Below are 24491 nucleotides of genomic sequence, written 5' to 3' on the forward strand. Positions count from 1 at the left end.
TCCCTCTCATGTGAGGCTTTCCAAGATTGAAAGAATGATTTGCTTTACAACTTAGTTTTATTTATAGACCTAAGACATGTTTACTTACTAAAGCTACTTTTTTTTATGAACAAGAACTTTAAAAAAAAAAAAAAAAAATCTTCTTGGATTATTCTTTAGAACGGATTTTTATAAAATAATCATTAAACAAAATTAGTTTTTTTAGATATTATTAAAAAATAAAAGATCATCAAGGATGCATGGAAAAGTAAAGAGAGGAAGTAGGATTAAAAGATGATTTAAAAGAAATAGCCTAAAATCAAGCAACTTAAAGTTAGGTTGAATGATAAAAAAGGAAAAGGAAGTGAAGCAATAAAAAGTTTATTAAATAAATGATAAAGTTAAAAAATAAACTAATATAATCATAAAAGGAGGCTCAAGTGTAAAAATACAAAACTATCATGCTCCTAACATAATATTCATAAAAATCACTGTCCTTCAATGCTGGCCGTTCAGAAGGCCATACAAATCTGTCCTCTCCACTCACACCCATAGAACAGAGCTGCTACAAGATTATCAGAATAATAGCTATGATGGAGACACTCGATTTTCTATACCCATCCTCTTCCTTCATCACAACCATGTCTATGATAAATATTCTAGGATTATCCTTCTTTGGATTCCTTGAAATGATGGGAATTAATCTTCAGTATTCCAAATTATGGAATCCCAATTCCAAGAGAATCAAAGTCTCCAGCAGAACGGGGATGCTTCTACTTTACACTCCGGCCTTTCTGGTGGGTTTTGCTTCCTTTTGGATTTTCCCAGAAAAAGGTTTCCGATCTCTGTTGGTCACTGCAGCTCTTACCATCCATTTCTTCAAGAGAGTTTTGGAGGTATTTCTCTTCTATTTTCTTATCTTTTTGTCTGAATTATATATCATCCAGAAGTTATTGATGTAATTTAATATGATGCTTTAACTGTTCCATTCAAGAAAGATGGGAAAATACAATATGATCTTCCAAGAACAGAAGTTGAGAAAAAATATTATTATTATTATTATTATTATTATTATTATTATTATTATTGATAGGGTTTAAAACCTATATATAAATACTTAAAATGATAAAAGATATTTATGTCAAAAATGAATCATCATTTTATTCCCCTTTAACCAATTAATTCAGTAAATTTTGCTCTTGTTTATTTTTGTGTGAAAGAAAGTTGATAAAAATGAATTATTAACTTGAAACATCTAAAAAATTATGTGTTGAAAATAAAATAGAAGGTTTTCCTGCATATAAAAAAATAAATATTAAAAATAAAAAATCTAGCATCATTTGGGACAGTTTCCTATTTTTTTACTCTCACTAATTTTTTTTTATTGTAAGTAAAAATTAAAATTGAAATCAAAGTCATAACTTTTACAAAACAACATTTATATTGTAAACATTGTACTAAACATAAAAGCATTTACTATATAAGTCTAAATATAACTTCTACAAGAAGCAACTATTTTTTACTTCTATATTAAGCTCTTTTTTAGTTTCAAACTCTTAAAAACTTTTATTAAGAGTGTGTTTGCTAATGTTATTTTTAGAAGTGATTTTAATTAAAATGCTTTTTTTAAAAGTGTTTTTAAAAAAATCTTTTATCAAGTGTTATTCAGAAAACACCATAAATAATTTTTCAACTTTTAAAAATATTTTCTAAATTTTGTCAGACACCATATTTTTTTTTTTTTTTTTTTTCTAAAAGCACTTTTTATGTTGAAAGTGTTTTCTAAAAACACAGTGAAACATGCTCTAAGCTTATAAAATAGAGTTTTTAGCTCATCGAAATTAAACCTTAATTCTCAGTTGATAAAGCAAATCTGGTGTGTTTCTTTGCAGGTGCTGTTTGTACACAAATACAGTGGTGGCATGGTCCTGGATTCTATCATTCTCATCTCTTCTGGCTATTCTACCACCACTGCAACCATGATCCATGCCCAACACATTGCTCAAGGGTTTATGGAGCCAGCAATTGATCTCAAATGCCCTGGGATTCTACTGTTTTCAGTGGGAATTTGTGGTAATTTTTACCACCACCACCTCCTTTCCAAACTAAGGGGAAAAGGTGAGAAAGGCTACAAAATTCCAAAAGGGGGTCTCTTTCACCAAGTTATATGCCCACACTATCTTTTTGAGATTCTAGAGTTTGCTGGGGTATTCTTCATCTCTCAAACACTCTATTCATTATCCTTCACAATAAGCACAACTTTGTACTTGATTGGAAGGAGTTATGCTACTAGGAAATGGTACATATCCAAATTTGAGAATTTCCCTAGGGAGACCAAGGCTCTAATTCCATACATTTTCTAGATGTATATTAATGAATTTGGTATTTGCCTAAACATATTATGCACATATGATGTTGAATTATATATTTATATTTGTATGTTTACAATGAAGTTCACAATATCCATTCAATTTTTACTATGCATCATATTGTTAAAGACCACCTAATCATTAAATTATGAGCAAACTATTTACTTAATGCTGCAAATGAATGTAGAAAGGTTTTTTCATGTTGATATTCTTTGGATCATTACTCTTCTTTTAATCACCACAAAAGCCCCTAAAGGGCTACTCAAGAACAACTCAAACTTGGATTTGGGAACAGGCTTTGTTAGCATATGTGCTAGGTTTTCACCAATAGAGATCTTTTTAACTTCACCAGTCATTTGATCAAACATATCCTTTATTAAATGCAGTCTAATGTCAATGTACTTTGTTCTCTCCTGAAACAGTTGATTACTTGTGAGATAAATTGCAAATAAAAACCTTTTGCTACCCCTATAATGCACCAACCAGACCTTTACCATATTAGATTTCTTCCCTACTTTTATTGAAGCAATGTACTCGGCCTCTAAATCCCTATTGACAGTAAAGTTGCTTCCCAACTAATAGTATTTCCCCCCAAGAGTGAAAGTATACCCTGTCATTGATCTTCTCTTGGCACAATCCCTAGCAAAATTTGAATCAACATAGTCCACTATATCCTTTGTTTGTTCTACCACTTTTCTCACTCCAAACCAACACCTGTAGAGCCCCTTAATTATTGCATATCCATTTGAAAGCAATCAAGAGACCACACAACCACAGAAGCAATTGGTCAAGAAAACAAGAAGTTGCAGCAAGAAAGGAATCAGTGAGGACGAATTTATGTGGTTCAAGTCCACAAGGATCCTACTGTTATTCTTATTAGTCTATCTTTGCTTGTGAAATGAACACTATTAGAATGGGCTCATTGGTTGAGATTCATCCAGACCTATATCCACATGTAATCAAAGAAATATTCTTATACTGTACAAATGAGAATTGCATAAAGCAATCTTTCCTCATTTTCCCTTGGCTCAAACAAGTCCCACAGCAACTTCCCAACCCTAAATTCATAGCACTCCCATGTACTTCAAGAATTGATCTCTCAAAATTAAATCTCCTCTCAGTTAGTTTTCCCTGTATTTATACAAAGTCCCTAGGCTTGTAACTATGTAACAAATTGATTAAAGAACTAATTAACAATCAAACTTTGATTTTGAACAAACACGAGCTTTTAAATCAAGCTTTGACCATCTCATCAAAAAACCAACTAGTGTCTAGTAAGGTAGGTCAAACCTTTTATTACATTTGACATCACACCCCATTGACTTATTCTAAGAGCCATCATTTGGGTGATGCATCGTCTTGCAGCATTGTTACATCCCAATATGACGTTCTCATGACTCAAACTCATGACCTTTAGCTCTAATACTACTTATCATCTAAAAACCAATTGGTGTTTAGTGAGGATAGATCAAATCTTTTATGGTATTTGGCATATCACCTTGTGGGTCTGTTCTAAGAGTCATCATTTAGGTGACCCATCCCCAAGAGCAGCATTGTTGCACCCCAAACTATTAAAACCGTTATTGCCACTTCAGGCAGCCAACCACCAAGTCATGTCTACTGAGAAGATAAGTGAACCACTTATTCATAACACCATCTATAATAGATAGTAAGGGTGTGAGTTTCAGCACCCAAGATAGGTTTCCCTGTAGTCCTCTACATGAAAGATAAAATTATGCAATTTGTCTGTAATTTGTGTAGACATGTTTCACTGTCCATATGTTGGTTCTTTCTTGGGCAAGGTGGGGACTAAGTAGGACTCTCTGTGTTGCCACATACTACAAAAAGTTGTTTCTGAGCTTGGTTTTGTAGCTTCTTTATGCATTCTTATTGTGATATCCTAGATTTAATAGCAAATCAATCTACAACAACCATGTAACAGAAAATTAGAAGATGTGGAATGACAATCATGATGAAGATGCATAAATCTCTCATAAATCTTTCACAGATAATAATAGAACACCGAGAGAATTTTTAGAGAGGAGCCTTTTGCAAATAATAATCATGATGAAGATGTTGTATCATATTTTTTAAAAATGACAAAGGAGAAAATAATTCGTAAATTACCTTCATTGCACAGTAAATCATCTTTTGAGAAAGGTTTCAATATTTTGAATACACGAGTTTACACCAAAATACTGAAATTATTTGTTCAAAAATTATTTCAACATGCATTTTTACTACATATGGCAACTGTGGTATTTTTAGCACATAATTTTTAACGTGCCATTACTTGCAAATTTTTGTATAAAATAACATTAAGATAATAATAAAAAATCCTGTAACATAATACGAGAGACCATCATACACAAGAGTCACTAGGTTAAAACATAACCTATTAATCATGTTAACTTTCCTTATCTGGATCACTTGGGAATGATTTCACTTCTTGTTGCATATCTATTCGGAACTTGCTAGCTACCTATACATGAAATAAGCTTATTACAATTTCTTTTCCTTTTTCAAAATATGAAATTAATTAGACATAAAAGCATGGAATACTATATATATTTGGAAAGGCATACTCATGCCTTGCTAGTGTAACATACCTAACAGTATAGAACTATATAGTAGCCTCCACCTATTTATCCAAGTAAAGTATGAGAAACAGGAAAACCAACCATTTGATATGCTACATAATTCCACAGCCTCCATCAGGATAAGTGAAGAAACTAAGAATAATACAACTGTATATTCAATCGTATATAATTTACATAATCGGGTCCCTATTTAATGTATACACAGAGAGCAAAATATGGAAATATAAAAATCAAACCAAACATTTAACCTAAATATCAAATCTAATTGGGGCCTCAATCTTCTACCACAATATCCTCCAAATCACCCCCCAAATCATACAGGATTTCCACACTTCCCCTCAAGTTAGATCATAGATATTGACCATGTCCAACTTGCAAATAAAATCTTCAAAGCTAGATCTCTGTAACCCCTTGGTGAATATATCTGCCAATTTTTCCCTTGTAGGGATATAAGTCATGCAAATCGTCCCCTTCTCAATTTTCTCCTTTATAAAGTGTTTATCCACTTCTATATGTTTGGTCTTGTCATGCTGAACAGGATTATGAGAAATACTAATGGCGGCTTTGTTGTCGCAATAGAGTTTAATGGGGAGCTCTACTATAATGTGTAGTTCTTCCAATAGTTTCTGCAACCATAGTCCTTCACACATATCTTATGCAACTACTCTAAATTCAGCCCCAACACTGCTTCTGGCTAGTACACTCTACTTCTTACTTCTCCATGTTACTAGATTTCCCCAGACATAGGTACAGTAGCCGGTAGTAGACCTTCTATCTTCTTTTGATCCCACCCAATCTGCATCTGTATAGATCTCTACCATCTTACTGTCACCCTTCTTAAAGAATAGTCCTTGCCCTAAAGAACCCTTTAGATATCTAAGGATCTTATACAATGCTTCCAAGTGACTTTCCTTTAGTGAATGCATGTGCTAGCTAACCACGCTTACGGCGAAAGCAATGTCTGGTCTAGTGTGAGAAAGGTAGATCAGTCTACCTACTAGTCGCCGATATCTCCCTCTATCCACAGGTTTTCCATCGCTTTCCGTCCTTTTTCTTGCCTTGATAGGGGTATCGCTTGGCTTCCAACTAAGCATACTAGTCTCAGTCAACAAGTCAAATACATACTTTCTCTAGGAGATACTAATTGCCTTCCTTGATCTGACAACCTCCATTCCTAGAAAATATTGCATTTGACCCAAATCTTTTACCTCAAACTTTGTGGCTAAGACCTTTTTCAACCTCTCCACTTCTCCTGTGTTATCTCCAATGAGAATGATGTCATCAACATACACGATTAGGATCGTCATCCTTCCATCGTTGGATTGTTTAAAGAACATAATATGATCTAAATGTCCCTGTTGATATCCTTGGTTCTTAATCACCTTTACAAATCTATCGAACCATGCTTTCGAAGACTGCTTGAGACCATATAGAGATTTCTTCAATTTACATACCCTAGTTTCTTCTTCTTCCTTACACTTCTTCGATAGTAGCGTCATAAACACTTCTTCTTCTAATTCACCATTTAGAAAGGCATTCTTGATATCAAACTGATGGAGTGGTCAGTCTAGGTTTGCTACCAAGGATAAGAGAACTCGTATAGTGTTCAGCTTTGCCACTGGTGCAAATGTCTTGGTGTAATCGATGACATAGGTCTGAGTGAACCCCTTTGCAACCAGGCAGGCTTTGTATTATTCTACTGTGCCATCCGCCTTGTATTTCACTGTGAATACCCATTTACAGCCCACTAGTTTCTTCCCTCTTGGAAAAGTCATCACTTCCCAAGTCCCATTTTTTTTCCAATGCCCTTATTTCTTCCATCACTACCTCTCTCCATTCTGAAATCTCCAAGGCTTCTTGAATGTTTTTAGGAATCTGGATTCTATCTAGGTTAGTCACAAAAGCACGACACTTTGCAGAAAGAGCATTATAAGACACAAATTTCGAGATAGGATGGAGAGTACATGAACGAGGTTGCTTCCTAAGAGCAATGGGTAAGTCATCTGTTACCTTATCAGGATTAGAGCCAGACTCCTGAGGGGTTGGAACTATCACCGATTCTGACTCTCATTGGACTTCGATTTTGGCCTCCTTGAGTAAATGAGTGTTTCCCTATTTGTTTGTATTTCCGTATCTCCCCCTAAGTTCAAGTGTCCTTCTGTATTAGGCAAAGGGGTAGATATAAGGCATAGAGTGGATTTGAACACAGCAACATCGAGGTAGTCTAAGGTTAAGGGTGGTCTATCTTCAGTCACGAACTCCCCTTGAAGCGAATAGTAGGGAGTATGCTCAAAGAAGGTGACATCTAGGCTGACGTATAGCTTCTATGAAATTGGGTCATAGCATTTGTAGCCCTTTTGTGTAGAAGAGTAGCCAAGGAAGACACATTTAAGTGCTCCGGGATTCAATTTGTTTCGCTTGGGTGCGTGAGCATGGACAAGCACAGTGAATCCAAAGACATGAAGTGGAAGATGTGCACCGAGTCTAGAATGGGGAAAAAATTCTTGGAATTTCTGGAGAGGTGTGACAAAAGATAGGACCAGACTGGACATTTAGTTAATAAGGTATGTGGCTATCAAAATGGAGTCACCCCAAAATTGTGAGGCAATGTGAGAAGTAAACAACAAGGCACGAGCAACTTCAAGAATATGTCTATTTTTCTATTCTACAACCCCATTTTGTTAAGGGGTGTCAACGCAAGAACTTTGATGGATAATACCATTTTCTTGTAGATAAGTGCTCAAGGAGTGATTGAAATACTTAATACCCTTATCAATACGAAGAATTTGAATTTTGGTGTGAAACTGAGTCTATATCATAGAGTGAAAGTTCATGAAGACTGATCAAACCTCAATTTTATCAGTCAACAAATATACCCAACACAAGCGAGTGTGATCATCAATAAAAGTATTAAAACATTTTTTATGGGTCTTACTAGGGGTACGTGAGGGTTCCCATAGATCACTATGAATCAGAGTAAATGGTATGGATGGTTTATACTTAGATTTAGGAAACGATGCACGATGGTGTTTAGCAAGTTCACACACTTCACACTGAAAATCTCATGAAGCTTTATTTGAATATAGTGAAGGAAATTAATGTTGCAAGTACTGAAACCTAGGATGACCATTCTTTTGTACCATAACAAAAGTTCACTTTCCCCAGGACTAGATGCAGAATTACAAATAGTAGGACACTATCCACTCACATTAGCTTCGTCGAAGTAATATAGCCCTTCACATTCCTTAGCACTACCAATCGTCTTCCCCGATGATAGGTCCTGAAAAACACAATGAGAATGTAGGAATTTAGCTGAGCAATTAGACTGTTTGGTTAACTGGCTAATAGACAGCAAATTGCGAGATAAATTAGGAACATGTAGGACAGGGTTGAGAGTAATAGACTCACAAATACGAATACTCCCTTTGCCATCAATTGGGGAAAAAGCACCATCTGCAATTTTTACTTTTAAATTATCGGCATGAGGAGAGTATATAGAAAATAAATTATGAGCATCAGTCATATGATCAGATGCACCAGAGTCAATAATCCAGGGAGTAATATGAGACGTGGTGTTAAGTGCTGTCAGAAAAGTACCCTTATGGGCTAAAGAACCAGAGGACAGAGTAGTAGAAAACTGACCAGAGGCTTGGAAATTAAAAAGAAGCTCATATAATTTCGCAAGCTAGTCGGAATTAAACCTCACACTAGAAGTTGACTGATGATTTTCTATGGGTGTTTTGTCTGTCTGGGTTTCGGTGGAGGCCTGATGACCATGGGCTTTATTGGGTTGTCTGGGCTTCCAATCCACGGGCTTGCCATGTAAAGTCCAGCAAGTGTCTTTAGTGTGGCCCATTTTCTTACAATGCTCACAGTAAGTCCTCTTAGACTGTCTTGGGCCACATCCAGTGTGAGGCCTACGGGTTACAAATGTTGAAGCCTTGGGCCCAGAAGTGATATGTTCCTACAACATCACTTTCCTTTTGCTCTCCTCACATCGCACCTCAGAGAAGACCTCTCGGATGGAGGGCAGCGGTCGGCGACTGAGAACTCTGCTCCTAACGTCATCAAGCTCGTGGTTCAACCCCGCCAGAAACTCAAAGACTCTCTCATTCTCCATTTTCTTCTTAAATCGTACACTATCACCCATGCACTCCCATTCCTCTTCGCAACTGAGATTGAGTTCTTGCCACAAACCCAGCATCTCGATGTAGTATTCTGTGACTTCTTGATCTCCTTGCTTCATCTTCCAAAGCCGTGTCTTGAGTTCGTAGATTTGGGAAGCATTCTCGGCATCGGAGTATGTTTCCCGTATCACAACCCACACATCATTTGTCGTCGGGAGGAACATGTACATTTTGCCAATGACTAGCTTCATGGAGTTGATCAAGCATGAGGGGATGAAGGAGTTTTCGAACCACCATTTCTAGGATGCTATTGCAGCGGTTGGAGGTGGTCGTCGAGTCTCATCGGTAAGAAACCCGAGTTTTCCCTTTCCATCAATAACAAGCTTGATTGTCTGTGCCCACTCTCTGTAATTCTTACCATTCAATTTTTAAATGGTAAGATGGAGTGGGGAGTTGTCAAATGCACCGGCCGAGCCCATGGAGGAGATTATCTCCGACTCTCCTTCCTAGGTTGCCGATTGGCTAGGCTCATGGCTGTCGCCTTTTTGGGCAGCCATGGATTGATTAGGGTTTTAGAGCAACCCGAGCTCTGATACCATGATGAAACTAAGAATAATACAATTGTATATTCAATCGTATATAATTTACATAATCGGGTCCCTATTTAACGTATACACAAAGAGCAAAATATGAAAATATAAAAATCAAACCAAACATTTAGCCTAAATATCAGATTTAATTGGGGCCTCAATCTTCTACCACAATATCCTGAAAATCACCCCCCAAATCATACGGGATTCCACAATAAGTTCCTTGTGTAAATGCATGCTTACCACGGGGAGAATTTCCCTATTGTGTCAATGGTAGCTGAGATGAGTAGCTCAACTGGAAACTGTATCCTACCTAGCAAATTGATGAATTAAGAATGCACCATTTTTCCTGCATGACAATAGAGTTACAAGCTATACAAATTAATAAAGCATATTAGCATTGCCAATCATTATATATGTCTCTTTGAAATAACAGACATGCTGACTGTTTATGGCCCCATATACATGCAATACGTACATGCAACAAGAAGACTCTGGAAGATGACTCAAGTACAATATAAATGGAATGTACAAAATGTAGAGGGATAGCACCTTTCTCTTTTTCTCTTTTCTTTTTGGATCAGAAACAAAAGAAAAACTATATTATAAATAAAAGTTATTTAAAAGAACAAGATATCCTACAAAGGGGGAATAAATACACAGCACACGTCCAAGACCCAACAGTTCAGCACAGTAGACTGAGCAGAAAAGCTAAAATTTAAGAGGGAAAAAAAAGAGAGAAAAACTGAATCAAGAAAATATAAAGAACTAATCATTGTGATCAAGGGGACTAAAAATGCCCTTCAACAAAACCTCAAGGGATTCAGCACCCCTCTTAGCCAACCCCTCAGACAGATTATTGGATGATTAGGCTCCCAAAAAGGTTAGAAAACAATATCCCCTAAAGAAAACAGAATTTTCCTCAACCAGTGAGTAAGCCTCCAAGGACCCCAACTCCCTGAAGTAACCTAGGAGATAACCACTACAGGATTCTTTCTGTATTACCTAATGGAATCACTACAGCACCTGATATAGTATTGCAGTAACTTGCGACACTGCTCCTACAGTACCATTTAATTCATGCTATGGACTACTAGTATTGAATTCAACTTAATTATCACGTAAAGCCCATTCCCCTGCATTTTGTTAATCCATCTCCACTTTCTCATGCCAACACTCAGCTAAACCTTGGAATTTCCACCAGCTAGGTCGCTTTGGCAATGCTCTAGTGGTGCTATAAAATCATCAGGCCAAGCATGGTTTCTTGTGCATGGACAGAAAGTCTACAGACAACCATTGCCTTCATGTTCCCTTTGCCCTTGAGTAATGGCAAAGGTTGCTCTTGTTGGCTGGCATGTAAACTGCACCTTGAGATATCACAGATATATTGGTTATTTCCTTGCAGGTGTTTGGAAAGGAAGCCATGAGGGAGACTGCTGTGGTACTATTCCATTTTAGCTGCTCTTTAGGTGATTTGGTTGGCAAACACCAAAATCTTATGAGTTGTGGCGGCTTGTGGATGGCTTCAAAAATACCTCTGTTATCTTACTTCTCTTTGGGTGGTTGTTGACCAGTATTTACTTCTCTATTGTATAAGATTACTAAAGCCTAATTACCTAGTGATCTTGGTCAAGAAAAAACCAGAGAAAAGATCACACTGCATGTAGTATTCCAGGTTATCTTCCTCAGGGAATCAAAAATTGTAACCAACCTTGTCTAGGTAAAATCAACTAATGATCTTTAAATGGAAAATTGATTGAATTGGTAAACTGAATTTTTAATTGAGAAAATAATGATAAACAAATCTAGAGATTTTCACAAATCCGGTTTTAAACCAAGGACTAAGGGATAACAAATACTAATTAAAGAATTTTTGGTCTTCCAAGATTGGATCACTGATATACGTTACCCAAGTCTAGAACCATGTTTTAAAATTTGAAATTCATTATTTAACAGTCTTCTAAGAAGTAATCTGATAAAAAGTATTAATCTTGATGACATTTAAAACTCGAGATTCATTTGGTAGATTCTCCTCAGTTATAAATTACATGGAATCATACCAGGTCTGCCACTAATCATAAACTTTTATGCATCAGCAGAATGCTAGCATGCATCCCATGTATCTCTAACAGGGACGAACTAATAAAGAATTTAACTTGCACAACAAATTTAAATATTAGAAACTTACTACCACAGAAAAAAAAATATATATATATATATATCAGAAACAAAATATATGTATTAATAAAGAAAAGGGACATGAGAAGGATGAGAGATCCTCCCCATGAAGTACAAACCTGATCAAAAGAACTAGGTAAACCTCCACTAACCAAGGAAGGCTACACAAGAGGTACAAAAGGCCGTGTGATCGAAAGAACTAAGTAAACCTCCTCTAACCCAAGGAGGGCTATACAAAAGGAACAAAATGCCTATACAAGTAATAAAAACCTGACCCTATAAACCCAACCCTAGGGTGTACATATCGGGGAGCCAACTAAGGTGGATTACACTCAAAGGATAGGGTTAAAAAATGTTTGTACAGTAAGCCCAAAAAGAAACATAAAAATGAAGCTGACCCACAACATCTCTAGCGTCTTCCAAATGTCCTAAAAAATCCTAGCATTTCTCTCTCTCCACACAAACCACAAGAGAGAGAGAGAGAGAGAGAGAGAGAGATGCAATTCTCCAAAAAGTCTTACCTCTAATAGAATTCCCAAAACACTTGAAGGAGATCACCAACATATTGGAAATGCTGCTAGGCTGAACCCACTCCATTCCAGCCTGTGAAAAAATTTTATGCCACAATCCCAGAGTAATCGGAAAATGCAAGAAGAGATGATCAATTGTCTCTCTACTCCTCCTACATAGGATGTACCAATCAGGGCTAAGGGCTTTGAAAGGTCTTCTCAATTGCAGCATGTCATTGGTAATTTACCTTTTTATGAGCCACTAACCAAGCAAAGGCCCTGACCTTAGAAGGGACTTTTGAGTTCCACAAAAAATTAGTTGGGTAGAAAGGAATAGAATTTGAGACACTAGCTAAGGCTGAAAAATAAAAATTATAAAAACTTAACATCTGCCCCCCTGGGACCTATAAAAATTCGCCACTGCCTGTATCAATTTCAAAACCTTAACATCAAAGAATATAATAAGTCTCACCTTGACAATTTTGGCACCAGCATTATATGCAGAGAAGATCTGAGGACACGCAAAATATTGGTTAGGCCCATCTAGAGGGAGAAGCAAGGTAAAAAATGCAAAGCTCAAATAGAATGAACACATGAAAAAGATCTTCTACAATTTCCATTATAAAAACTAGTTAAGGCCAAAACAAAAACAACAAAAAAACAAAAATAAGTTAGGTGGATTAAAATATGTACTATGGATGTTTAATACTTAAGTATAGAAACAAAGTTACACAGATGTCCTACTTCTGTTGGGGTCATTGCACCAGGCATATATAAAACTTCACCACCTTGGACATCATCCATAATCTCCTGGTGATCATTAAGCATGTTTAGAAAAAACAAAAGTTCTAAGTTCCAAGAGCATGCCTTCACAATTACAGGACTCATGAGGAATTTGGCTCCAGCATTTATGGCAGTTTTGGCGTCCTTAGCATTTAAAACAGTTCCAACCTGCACGATGGTTAACCACTTCTGAACAATCTTGGAAGTTGGAATGCAGTTTTGATGAGCTGAGTAAATGACTTGAACACCAGGAGGCACTTGTCTGGTCTAACAATTCAACCATTAGCCTGTTAAACTCTGTAGACTGGACATGCATCATGCATGTTCAGTCATGACCAAAATAAGTCAAGTTTAATAAACTTATTAGCTAGGGCACTCAAATGTTCCAACAAATTTCCTTTTTTTTCTCTCTTTTTTGATAGGCAACGTACTTTTCTATTGATTTACTTAATGTGAAGAAAGAAGGAAAAGAAACAAAGAACAGTAAAGGATGCCTTTTTGGTGAGTAATCTATTATGCAGTTGTTATTATCTTCATTAATTTAACAATTTTTAAGCTCAAACATGGCTAGAAAAATGAAAACAATTGCATATGATTCTTGCAAGTAAACAAGAACACAAAATTCTATGTTCCCAAATTTCAAACACAGAAACACCTCCAGCTAGGGTAGAAGAGTCCTGATGCCTAGATTCTGGAGAATCATAAAGCCAGACTCCCGTTTCCATGTCCACCAATATAACTAGAACAAATATAAAATGGCATAAAAAATACCAAAAGAAGTAGTGAAAATGATTACCCCTATGACTTTTCTAGGATGATTCTGCACCAGCTCCTGTAAAACCTGTATAGTGGAGAAGAAAGCATGTAAGCTTTCATGTTAATTGTCAATTATAGTGAAAAAACTGGGGATTATTGCATATATAAACAACCTCAAACACACCTGGGATTGACATAGTAACCTCCATCTACAAATCAAGAAGAATTACAAATTTAGAGAACTTCATTATCAGTATATTCATGAACTGCAAGACTAAGAATGAAAATAAATTCATCTAGTGTAATATGGTGTTTGATAAAAAATAAAATAAAAGCATACAAAAGTGATGATTAACTATTGGGCTATGGCACAAGCTCTTGAATATAGCAAGGTTGGATTGGGTTCCACTGAGGAGAATTGGAAACATGATGATTATTACTTTTAGGGGTTTGGGGAATTCAATCAAAGGCAAGACACTTTGGCAAATTGCTTGTCTCGTCTTATTGTGAATTGTGTGGTAAGAGAGAAACGCTAGGATTTTTTAGGATAAGGGGAGATCAAAAGGGATATTATGGGATTTACTTCACTTCTACTCCTCTCTATGGGCCTCTTGTAGTGTTGCTTTTAGAGGAGTTCCTCTTTTGTGTCATATAACTCAACTGGCTTGCAATTTGTGATTCAAAAGTTTGAGATAGTTGGGGGTTATCTTTGTATATGGTTTTGGATAGAAGGGTGTTTTACTTTGATCAAAATTTGTTTTTTTGTGGGAAAGACCTCTCATCATTCTCTTGTACCTTTACTATTATTATCATTAATATAATTTATATTTTGTTTCTAATCAAAAAAAAAAAAAAAAAGCATGCAGAAGTGAAAACATTGGACAGGCTCAAATTTTAAGTACGTTTGATAATAAATATGTCATTACCATGCAACACTGATTTCTAATCAAAAATCACTTAATCAGCTAAGTAAATGAAATTGACTTTTCATTTAAAGCAAAACACAAAAAATCCTTCAAAATTTTTTTAAATATCAAATCCTTGTAATAAATTTTCCTTTTTGCCTTTTCTTATAAATCTAAAAAAAAAAATACTCTATAGAATACTTTTACCAAATGAAATATATATAAAATAGGAATTTGAGATACTTTTCAACAAATAATAATAATTTAAGAATAACAATAACATAAAATTTAAAATAGGTATTTTTAAAAAGTTATATACAATTTTACAATACAATACTTTTCAAGTCATATTTATAACTTTGGTTAAAAATTATGGTCATTAAATGTAAAGACAAATTTGTGAAATAAATAGATTTTAAACTTTTTTTTTATTAAACACTAAAATTTAAATTCATCATTTAGTTTTCAGAAGATACTTTCAATAGTTCTAATTCTTAGCATTTATAATTCATCGGTAAAATTAGTGGCGAATGAAGTGCTAAAAGAAGACATTTTGGAAATTCAAGAGTTGTTTTAATTGACTTTCAAAAGGGTTAAAAACATATGGATTGCGATATTTTGGATGATACTTTAACCACAGGTTTTAGTCCAAAGTGGAGATTGTGGATTCAAGGGTGTTTATCATTAACTAGTTTTGCTATTCTAGTCAATGGATCTATCAAAGGTTGGGTTTTAGAGGTGTAAGATAAAGCAACCCTCTCTCCTTTTTTCTTTTCAGCATTGTCGCTGATATGTTGAGTAGGATAGTAATGAGAGTTATGGACCATGGTTCACTGGAAGGCTTTTTGGTGGGTAATTATAGCACAAGTATCTTAACTTCAATTTACTAATGATAATATTTTTCTTTAAGGCTAACCTTGAGGAAATGCAAAACCTTAAGTTCATCTCAATGGTTTCCAAAAGCAAACTAAAGATTAATCTAGAAAAAGGGTCATTAGCAGGTATTGATGTCAAAGAGAACTTTGTTCATGATTTAGCTTGCCTCTTGGAATGTAGAGTCTCTAATTGGTCCCTTACCTACCTAGGTCTCCCTTTGGTGGGGAACCCTAGAGTTGTTTCATTTTGGGACTCAATGTTAGACTTGTCAATTAGATGGTTGAAGAAAGTTTTTTTATCCTTGGGAGGTACAACAACCCTTATGCATTTATCGCTTAACCTCATTTATTTCCTTTTGGTTTTCAAGGTCCTAGTAAAAGTGGCTTCTAGAATCGAGAAAATGTGTAGGACTTTCTTTGGCCAGGATTTAGAAAAGGAAAGAGAGACCACTAAGCTGATTGGGAACATGTGTGCAAACCCAAAAGGGGTGGAGGTATGGGGTTGGAGAGAATCTCCTTGAGAACTATAGCCCTTCTAGGTAAGTGGTTGTGGAGGCTTCCTATAACAATAATACTTCCAGTGTAGAGACATCTTAAATATTATAGCCTCACTCCAATGGTTGGGCTACCAACATTGTTGTTAAGTGGTTTCAATGATTTCTCTTATTTTACCCAATTCTCAGTGATAGAAGGTAAAAATCTGATTTTGGGGGGACATTTGGTTGGGTGATCATCCTCTCAAGCTTTAGTTGTCAATTTTTTTCAAGGCTACACGGACTAGAAACTTGCTTGTTTCCTCTATTCTAGTTCCATTCTCTAACTACATCTTGAAATTTCAATTTCCATCAAAACCTCTCCAATCTAGAAATCGAGGAGCTAATTAGTCTTCTTTCCTCCTTGTTACACCTATACCCATCACCTTTCTTCCTATATGAAAAAGTTTGGTCATTTACACCCTTAAGAACGTGCTCATGAGTGATTCCTTTAAAGCTTTTTCAGTTTCTCCTATCTTTGACTCCTTTAGCTCTTTGCTAATTTAATCTGGAATTCAAAGCTCCATCAAAAGGATTTCCTTTGGGGTGGGGGTGCATTGGAGAAGAGGTCACACCTTGTAAAATGGGATGTGGTTCGCTATCATAAAATGAAGGGAGGCTTGGGGATCAGAAATTTTTCTATCCTCAATAGGGCCCTGTTGTGTAAATGGAGCTGGCGCTTTGCGGCTGAAAGGGAGTCTCTTTGGAAACTTATTATCAGCACGAAGTATGGGGAAGAAGAAGGAGGGTGGATCTCTTGTGAGGTTAGGGAAGGCTATGGGGTGGGGTTGTGGAAGGAAATCAGAAAGGAAGGCGGGCTGTTGTTTAAAAACGTTTCCTTCACCGTAGGGGATGGTAGAAGGGTGAAATTTTGGAAGGACATTTGGTGTGGAAACATTCCCCTTTGTGAGACATTCCCTTCTCTGTTTGCTTTTGCGGTATCCCAAGATGCGTGGGTAGAGGATTATTGGGATTCCATGGGGGATGCGGGGGGATGGTATCCTTGTTTTTCTAGATCATTTAATGATTGGGAGCTGGAGGCGGTGGTGAGTCTCCTTTCGGTCCTTCAAGGTAAGAGACTCAATGTTGGGATGGAGGATAGAGTGGTATGGAATGCTTCTAAGAATGGGATCTTCTCTGTAAAATCCCTTTACAATACTCTTGATTCTGGTGGTGCAGTCCCGTTTCTGTGGCGTATCATTTGGAGCCCTTGCGTGCCTACTAAGGTGGGTTTTTTTGCTTGGGAAGCTTCTTGGGGGAAGGTACTAACCCAAGATCATCTCCAAAGGAGGGGCTAGTCTCTAGCAAACAGATGCTTCTTATGTTGTGATGATGAGGAGACAATTAACCACATCCTTATTCATTGCCCCAAGGCGAGGGTGCTGTGGAATCTTGTGTTTACGTTGTTTAGGGTTAATTGGATCCTTCAGCTCACGGTTAAAGACACTCTCCTTGGCTGGTCCGCTTCCTTTGTAGACAAGAAGCGTGGGAAGATTTGGCGGGCAGCCCCTCTTTGTTTATTCTGGACGATGTGGAAAGAAAGAAATAGGATAGTTTTTGATAATGAGGCTTTGTCGATCCAAAGATTGAAAGTCTCCTTCGTTTGTAATCTTTTCTCTTGGACTAAGTCTTGTTTAGATGGAGAGCCCCGTTCCTTAATTAACTTTGTAGATTGGTTGGGATCTAATTGAGGGTTGGTGAGTGTAAGCTTCTCTGTGCTTTTTGTTTTTGGTGCTTCTCGTGTATACTCCCTGTATGCTTCGGGTTGCCTTCTTACTTCCCTCTTTTAATGAAAATTTTCTATGTTTATCTATCAAAAAAAAAAAGCTCTATCAAAGCTTAAGGCTTTTGCATGGTTACGGCTAATAAGAAGGTTAATACCAACAACTTGCCTTAGTTTCAAAGACCCTACAAAGCTCCCAGCCTAGGCCAATGTTTGTGTAGAAGTGTAATGAAACAATTGATCATCTTTTTTCTTCATTGTCTCATAGCACTAGAACATTGGCATAGATTGTTTTGTGTTGCCATGATTGACTAGGTACCTCCTAGAAGTGTAGCAAAGATTTTAGGAATATTTTTTAAAGGCTTTGGCAATAAATCAAAAAGGAAGGTTCCTTATCAAGTGGTTATCTTATGCTTGATATGGTTTTTATGGTTAGAGATGGATGCTAGGGCATTTGAGGATAAATAGAGATCTATGGATGCTATTAGGGATTAGATTTTACTTTTTCTCTTCCCTATGGGTCTCAGCCACTTGGTCTTTTGTTAATGTTCATTTATATCTTGTATTACTAAATCAAAAGAATGTCTACTGCTCAAAAAAATGAATAGAAAGGCTACAATTGATAAGCTACCCCCACTTGTAAGTTTGTTAAAGTTAAACTTGACAAATGTTTTTTAAGTAATCCTAGACAATTAAGAATTGGAAGTGTGATGAGAGATCATTCAAGCATAGTACTGTGAGCTTACTTTAAACCTACAGCAAGAGATTCAGCTATTGAGATAAAAAGAAAAGCATTATTGGAGGTGCATACTAAAGCTTTGCACCTATCTAATCTAACCGTAAAGGAAGATTTTGCTATTATAATATCTTAGGGGTCTAATAAGAAAGAAGCTCATAGAAGTTTGACGATTAGATCCAGAAAATTATAGATGTGGCTAGAGAGGTGGGATGCTCCTTCTCTTGGGTTATTCATTCAACTAATCAAGTTGCAGACCAGTTAGCCAAGCAAGAAGCAAAGTATTTGGTCTCCTTTGTTGAATATTTTCTTCCCCCATGAGTGTATAAAGTTTCTTTAGTGTTTGCATGCTTTTTCTTTTGTTTGTGCAGATGGTTATAGCTTTTTTTTTTTTGGTGGAGCAAGATACTTGTTTACTTTTTTATCAATAATTGTGCATCTTGGAAGGATTGTTTGTGCTTCTTTCTATTTACAATTCAATGAATGAATATGTTTGTTTTTCATCAAGAAATACTAATAACAATTCAGCACTAAAATTTTCAATACTAAATTTTTTATATTATCAAACACCACTTAACTTTTCTATACAAAGTATGTTTGCTCTAAACATTTAGAAGCAACTCATTTTAACAATAAAAATAAGGGAATGATTTAATTCTTATAATAATGTTTGCATAGAAGTAACTCATTTCTATACAAAGCATCAATGTTTGGGCTATTCATTAATGAATAAAATATATAGGAACACAAGGTGAATTAAGAGGATATACCTTTTTTTCCAACAAGCTTTTTCCTGTGCATATGGATACCAAAAATTTTGCAGATCCTATCAAAAAGATTTTTTTTTAAAATGCATATGGAGAGGACCCTGATCCAATCTCACATACATAAGAAGCAAAATGACAGTAAGAAGACTCACCACTGAGATGTCACCAGTTAGTGCAGTACCTTCAGCTTCCAACGCTAGCTCTACACTAGACAAAAGAGTGAAAGATGATACGCCTTAATCTAGCGCATTGACTATAAAACGAAATTTGAAATAAAAACAATATATCATATAATACCACAAAAACATAATTACTGATGCAAATCAGGCAGATCAAGGGCCAAACATACCCTAAACAAAGAAGGGAACTCTAGTCCCAACCAAAATCAAATGAAAATCAATGCAAAGTGCTATCACCAAGGTGTAGCTCAGTGGTAATGTCCTCTAGGAATGAACAAAAGGTCCTGAATTCAAGCCTCCTCAGTATTAGAGTGGTGTAGGATAAAGGGGCAAACCCATGTTACCTGGGTTTGCTTCACTTATCATTTGGATGTTCCGGTGGATTCCTCCTTATAAGAAGTTAATAAAAATAAATAAATAATAAATAAAAAGATCAATGCAAAGTGCTCAATTTAGTTGAACACCACCAGATCTATCTTGTCCTCATTTTTTTTTTTTTTTCTGATAAAATCCCATTCAAAAATCTCAACATTAGTGCAATTCATCTTCTGTTAGTGCAATTGTTAATAAACCTTCAAAAGCAAACTTACACCCTTCTTCTGTGCCTTGGACCATTAGCTCCATGGAACCTCTTGACTAGTCCTTGAGGTACAACCCATGAAAAGCAAAGAATAGTTTTATATCATAACGATTCCAAAGAAATGAGAAAACAAAACTCTTTGGCCAAAATAGTTTAGTCAGCCCTCATACGACCCCTGGAAAAAATAATACTCCGGACTCCCATCAGAGAAGAAAACTAAAAAGCTCAACTTTGGCGGAGAATGAAAACCATGTCATCGCTTATGAGCAAAACTATTGCCAGACTAATAGTCTTATCTTGTATTAAAATTTATTTTCAAATGAGATACAATTCAAGTCACTTCAGCAAATTGGATCAGTCGTTGATCTTAACCTCTTTCTCAGAAGCTTGATTCTTGTTCTGAACAGCAAAATGAAATTGAGTGGAGCATATATTTAAGGCCTCTACTCTCTTCATAACCTACATTGTAACTCTACGTCCTTTACTTTATCATTGTAGAAGCCTAAAATCCCACAAAAATCAGGGTCTTTTTTTCCCAATTTGGTGACGGGAAGAAATCAGAAAATGTGGAAAGAGAGCGGGACCTGTTGGCAACCGGGCACGAAGGCATGTGATTACGCCGGCCTTGTTGATTTCAGTTAGGGTTGTGTTGAGTTTGAGAGAAGAGCAAGAAACCCTAAATGAGGGCGCTGCGGCAGTCGGAAATCCCAGGGAATGGCAACGCCAGAAGGAGAAGCTCGCCAAGGCCACATCCTCATCCGCTGCCACCTCTGCTCTGATGTTTTTTTTTTTCGTATCCTGAAGGGCGCCCCGCCACTTGGGCCGGGTTTTATACTTATGCGTTTCAACTTTCAACCGTGGCATTTGTCTTTTTCTCAGCCTCCATGCCTACTACTAAAGGGTATTTTCGGTAAAATTTAGAGCAATGTTGTGATTAAATGAAGTTTCTATTTTAAAATATATATATATATATATATATATATATATATATATATATATTTAAAATTTTATAACATTGTTTACTTTGTTTTTCTCTATTTACAAATTTAAAAAATAATAAAAGAAAATAAAGTAAAATAAACAACCATTTTTTTTTATAAAAAAAAAAGTTGTTTTCACTGGTTTTTAAAAAGAATAACATCGAGATATTAAAAAAAATCATTAAAAAAATTAAATTTAACACGATATTATTTTTTTTATCCACGGGTCTAATATCAATATTAAAAATCTTTAAACACGATATTCCTTTAAATTATGTGTGCTTTTTAAATTTCTTTTAACTACTATAAAAAATTTTTAAATATTTGAAATTCAAAAACTGATTTAGTTAATATTAAAAAAATTATGGAATTCAATAATATTATAAATTTATAAACTAAAATTTATATTAAATGAAGTATTAGTTTTTTTTGTACATAAATCGTATTTTTACAAATTTTTCAACAAATAAACTCTAACTTAAGCAAGACTTAATTCGGGATTTTCATTGACAAATTAATATCATAAATTTATTTGATAGAAATTAATTTAGATCATTATTTTTCTATATTTTTATTAAATAAATAAATTATAAATAAAACAAAACTTAATATATTGGATTCACTTAGGAGTATAGTAATTTTTAGAAATAACTTAAAACTTAAATAATAATTCAATTAATACCAAAAATTTATAAGCAATCAAACGAAGATAATATGACTTTTATTACTCAAATTGCCTCCAACCGGGCTCACATGATTTTGCAGAGATGTACTACAACCAATTTACAAAATTAATGGGGTAGATTTTTACAATTAATACAAATTAATCATTTTTTTAATGCATTTAATCACCATTAACTAAATAATTGTAGTTAAAATGCTTTGGATATTAACCATTTTTATTGAAATATTTTAAATATATGTATAATATTTAAATATAAATTAAAAATTATTTTCACAAGGCTTTTGTTAATATATTAAAAACAAAAAATAATAATATTCTTAAATGATCACCCCTCAAATAATTATTCAAGAATTATTTAGAATGATTCTTTAAACTTTTTAAAAAGTCCCTCTAACGTCTAATTTTGAAGAACTTTGGCTGATATTTAAAATATAAATCAAAAAATATTTTCACAATGCATTTGCTTTAGATGATTTATTAGTAACAATTTTTTTATTTTTTTTAAATAATCATCTTTCGAGTGATTACTCCGAAATTATTTAGGATGGTTTTTAAAATTTTTAGAAATCATTTTTAAAAATCTGTCAAACATTAGAAAACGGTTTTAACCCATAATAGAAAATTGAATCGGATAGACCAGTTGAATAGGTTAGATTGTAAACCGAACCTTGATCCTGTCCAATTCATGCTCGGTTTGGTTTATCTTATTTTCAGTTTTCATATTTAAATATTATACATATTTTATTTAATAAAATTTAAATTATTAATATATTTATATAAAATATGATAAATAAATAAATATCATTTATTTTTAATTATATACACATATTAATTTTAAAAAAATAATAAAATATAAATTGTATATTTATGATATCACTAGTTCTACATAGTTCGACCATCAGTCCAACTGATGAATCATGAACTAGTAACTTTTTTTTATTACTAGTCCGATTTTTAAAATATTCATTTTATTTCATCAAAATATAGATTATATTTAATTATTTATTTTAAAGACTTTGTTATGATTGACCGATTCATTTGTTATGCATCCAATTAACATGATGTGATTCAGAAAGGATCGTTACTTCTCTACGTCAAATAATACAAATTGTTAATTCTCCCTCCTTTGTTGTCATATGTTTTTTATTTAATTCTAAATATAACTTAAAATTAAATAGAAATTAAATAGTGTTTTAATAGTGTCAAAAATTAAATTATTTGTTTTCTTAATATTTTATTTCTATTAATTATTATAAAGTTAAGAAAAATCATCAAATTACTTTTACTATTCAAAAAGAGACAAATATTTTATTTTTTATTTAATTAAAAAAAATAAAATATAAATAAGTTAACAAAAAATTTAAAAAAAAACAATTTAAAATTTAAAAACAAATTACTTTAAGTAAATAGTTGAAATAACAAACACCACTTAAGAAATGTTACGAATTATAACCCGAGGTATCAAAAATATAATTAAAAATCCTTTAAATAAATTTATTATTTTGTTTCTAGCTTCATTTATATGGAAATTTTGGAACCCAATAATTTCAAGCTTCAAATTTTGTATTTTTACATATCTTATTAATGTGTCACGTGCTTCATACGTGGTCACATTTATATTTTTTATTGCCTAATATATATATATATATATATATATATATATATATATATATATAGATATATATATTTGCCATGGAAAGTGAGACACTTGACGTTGTTTCTCACTTATTAGCAACATGCTCATAAACCATATCCTAATACGTTTCTTGCGGTGAACTTTTCTTTTGGGTCATTATGCTCCAAATTCCAAAAGAAATTTGTTTGTTTTAGGGAAACTTACCGAAAATTTTAAGTCACATGATATTGTATTTGGAATTGTTTCATTTGGTAGATTAAAATATTTTAAAAAGATGAAGTGAAATTAATGTACTAAGAATGGATTGTTGGGGAGATTGGTGTGAAGTTGAACTTGTGAAAACGAGAAATGCCACAAAATTTTGATAAAAAAAAAAAATAGTAGTTCTAAGAGAGAGGATAGGAACAAAAAACTTATTCCTCACATGGGGCAACTACAGACAGCTAAAACCATTACTCAGAAGAAAACAAGAGGGAGTAGTCCCACATCGAAACATTGGAGAATATTTGCCCACTTTATTTTATGAGGTTGAGACGTAATAGTCAACTTGAGAGGGTGTAGGTCGGGAATTGTGGACAAATGCATTACAATAGTCTAAAACCATAGACTCAAAAAATGGGTTGGTTTAGCCGGCATTTTCTTCCCTCCAACAACATGAAAACCAAGCCCAAGAGGCCCCAGCACACCAAAATCCAAAATTCCCAATTGAAAAGAGGCCCCAACAGTTCATAGATGACAGGACAAATATTTACAAGGTGTTCAGAGGTTTGGTTAACAATAAATACAAATATGGTAAAGTCTTATGAGATTTGACTTTTGTTTCTTCTTTTACCATTCGTCTGGTCACTTCCTCCTTGTCTTTTTCTTCTCTTTTCTTTCACATGCAGAATACGTGGCTTGTACATGGCTTTACTAGTTCTGAACTTCTACTGCTACATTAAATTCTTGTAGTTGGAGACGCATTTACTGTTTTACTGTCGTCATTGTTGACATCAACCTTC

The 24491-nt window shown here is 34.4% G+C and overlaps 2 protein-coding genes across 2 annotated transcripts; one reads left to right on the forward strand and one right to left on the reverse strand.

The window, feature by feature from the left end:
- Window positions 1-507: 507 nt before the first annotated feature.
- LOC117928955 (3-oxo-5-alpha-steroid 4-dehydrogenase 1-like) lies at window positions 508-2454 on the forward strand. Its single transcript, XM_034849107.1, has 2 exons — window positions 508-875; window positions 1872-2454. Exons 1-2 carry the CDS (start codon window positions 570-572, stop codon window positions 2340-2342), a joined length of 777 nt encoding a protein of 258 aa, XP_034704998.1. The 5' UTR covers window positions 508-569; the 3' UTR covers window positions 2343-2454.
- A 7279-nt stretch (window positions 2455-9733) lies between these two features.
- LOC117928285 lies at window positions 9734-21053 on the reverse strand. Its single transcript, XM_034848192.1, has 6 exons — window positions 20774-21053; window positions 19583-19632; window positions 13932-13976; window positions 13097-13303; window positions 12825-12863; window positions 9734-10014 (listed from the first exon to the last, which is right to left on the reverse strand). The coding sequence occupies exons 1-6, from the start codon at window positions 21051-21053 to the stop codon at window positions 9979-9981; spliced, it is 657 nt and encodes a 218-aa protein (XP_034704083.1). The 3' UTR covers window positions 9734-9978.
- Between the last annotated feature and the right edge of the window lie 3438 nt (window positions 21054-24491).

The sequence above is a fragment of the Vitis riparia genome, chromosome 13 (assembly GCF_004353265.1).
Source record: "Vitis riparia cultivar Riparia Gloire de Montpellier isolate 1030 chromosome 13, EGFV_Vit.rip_1.0, whole genome shotgun sequence".
Taxonomy (NCBI): domain Eukaryota; kingdom Viridiplantae; phylum Streptophyta; class Magnoliopsida; order Vitales; family Vitaceae; genus Vitis; species Vitis riparia.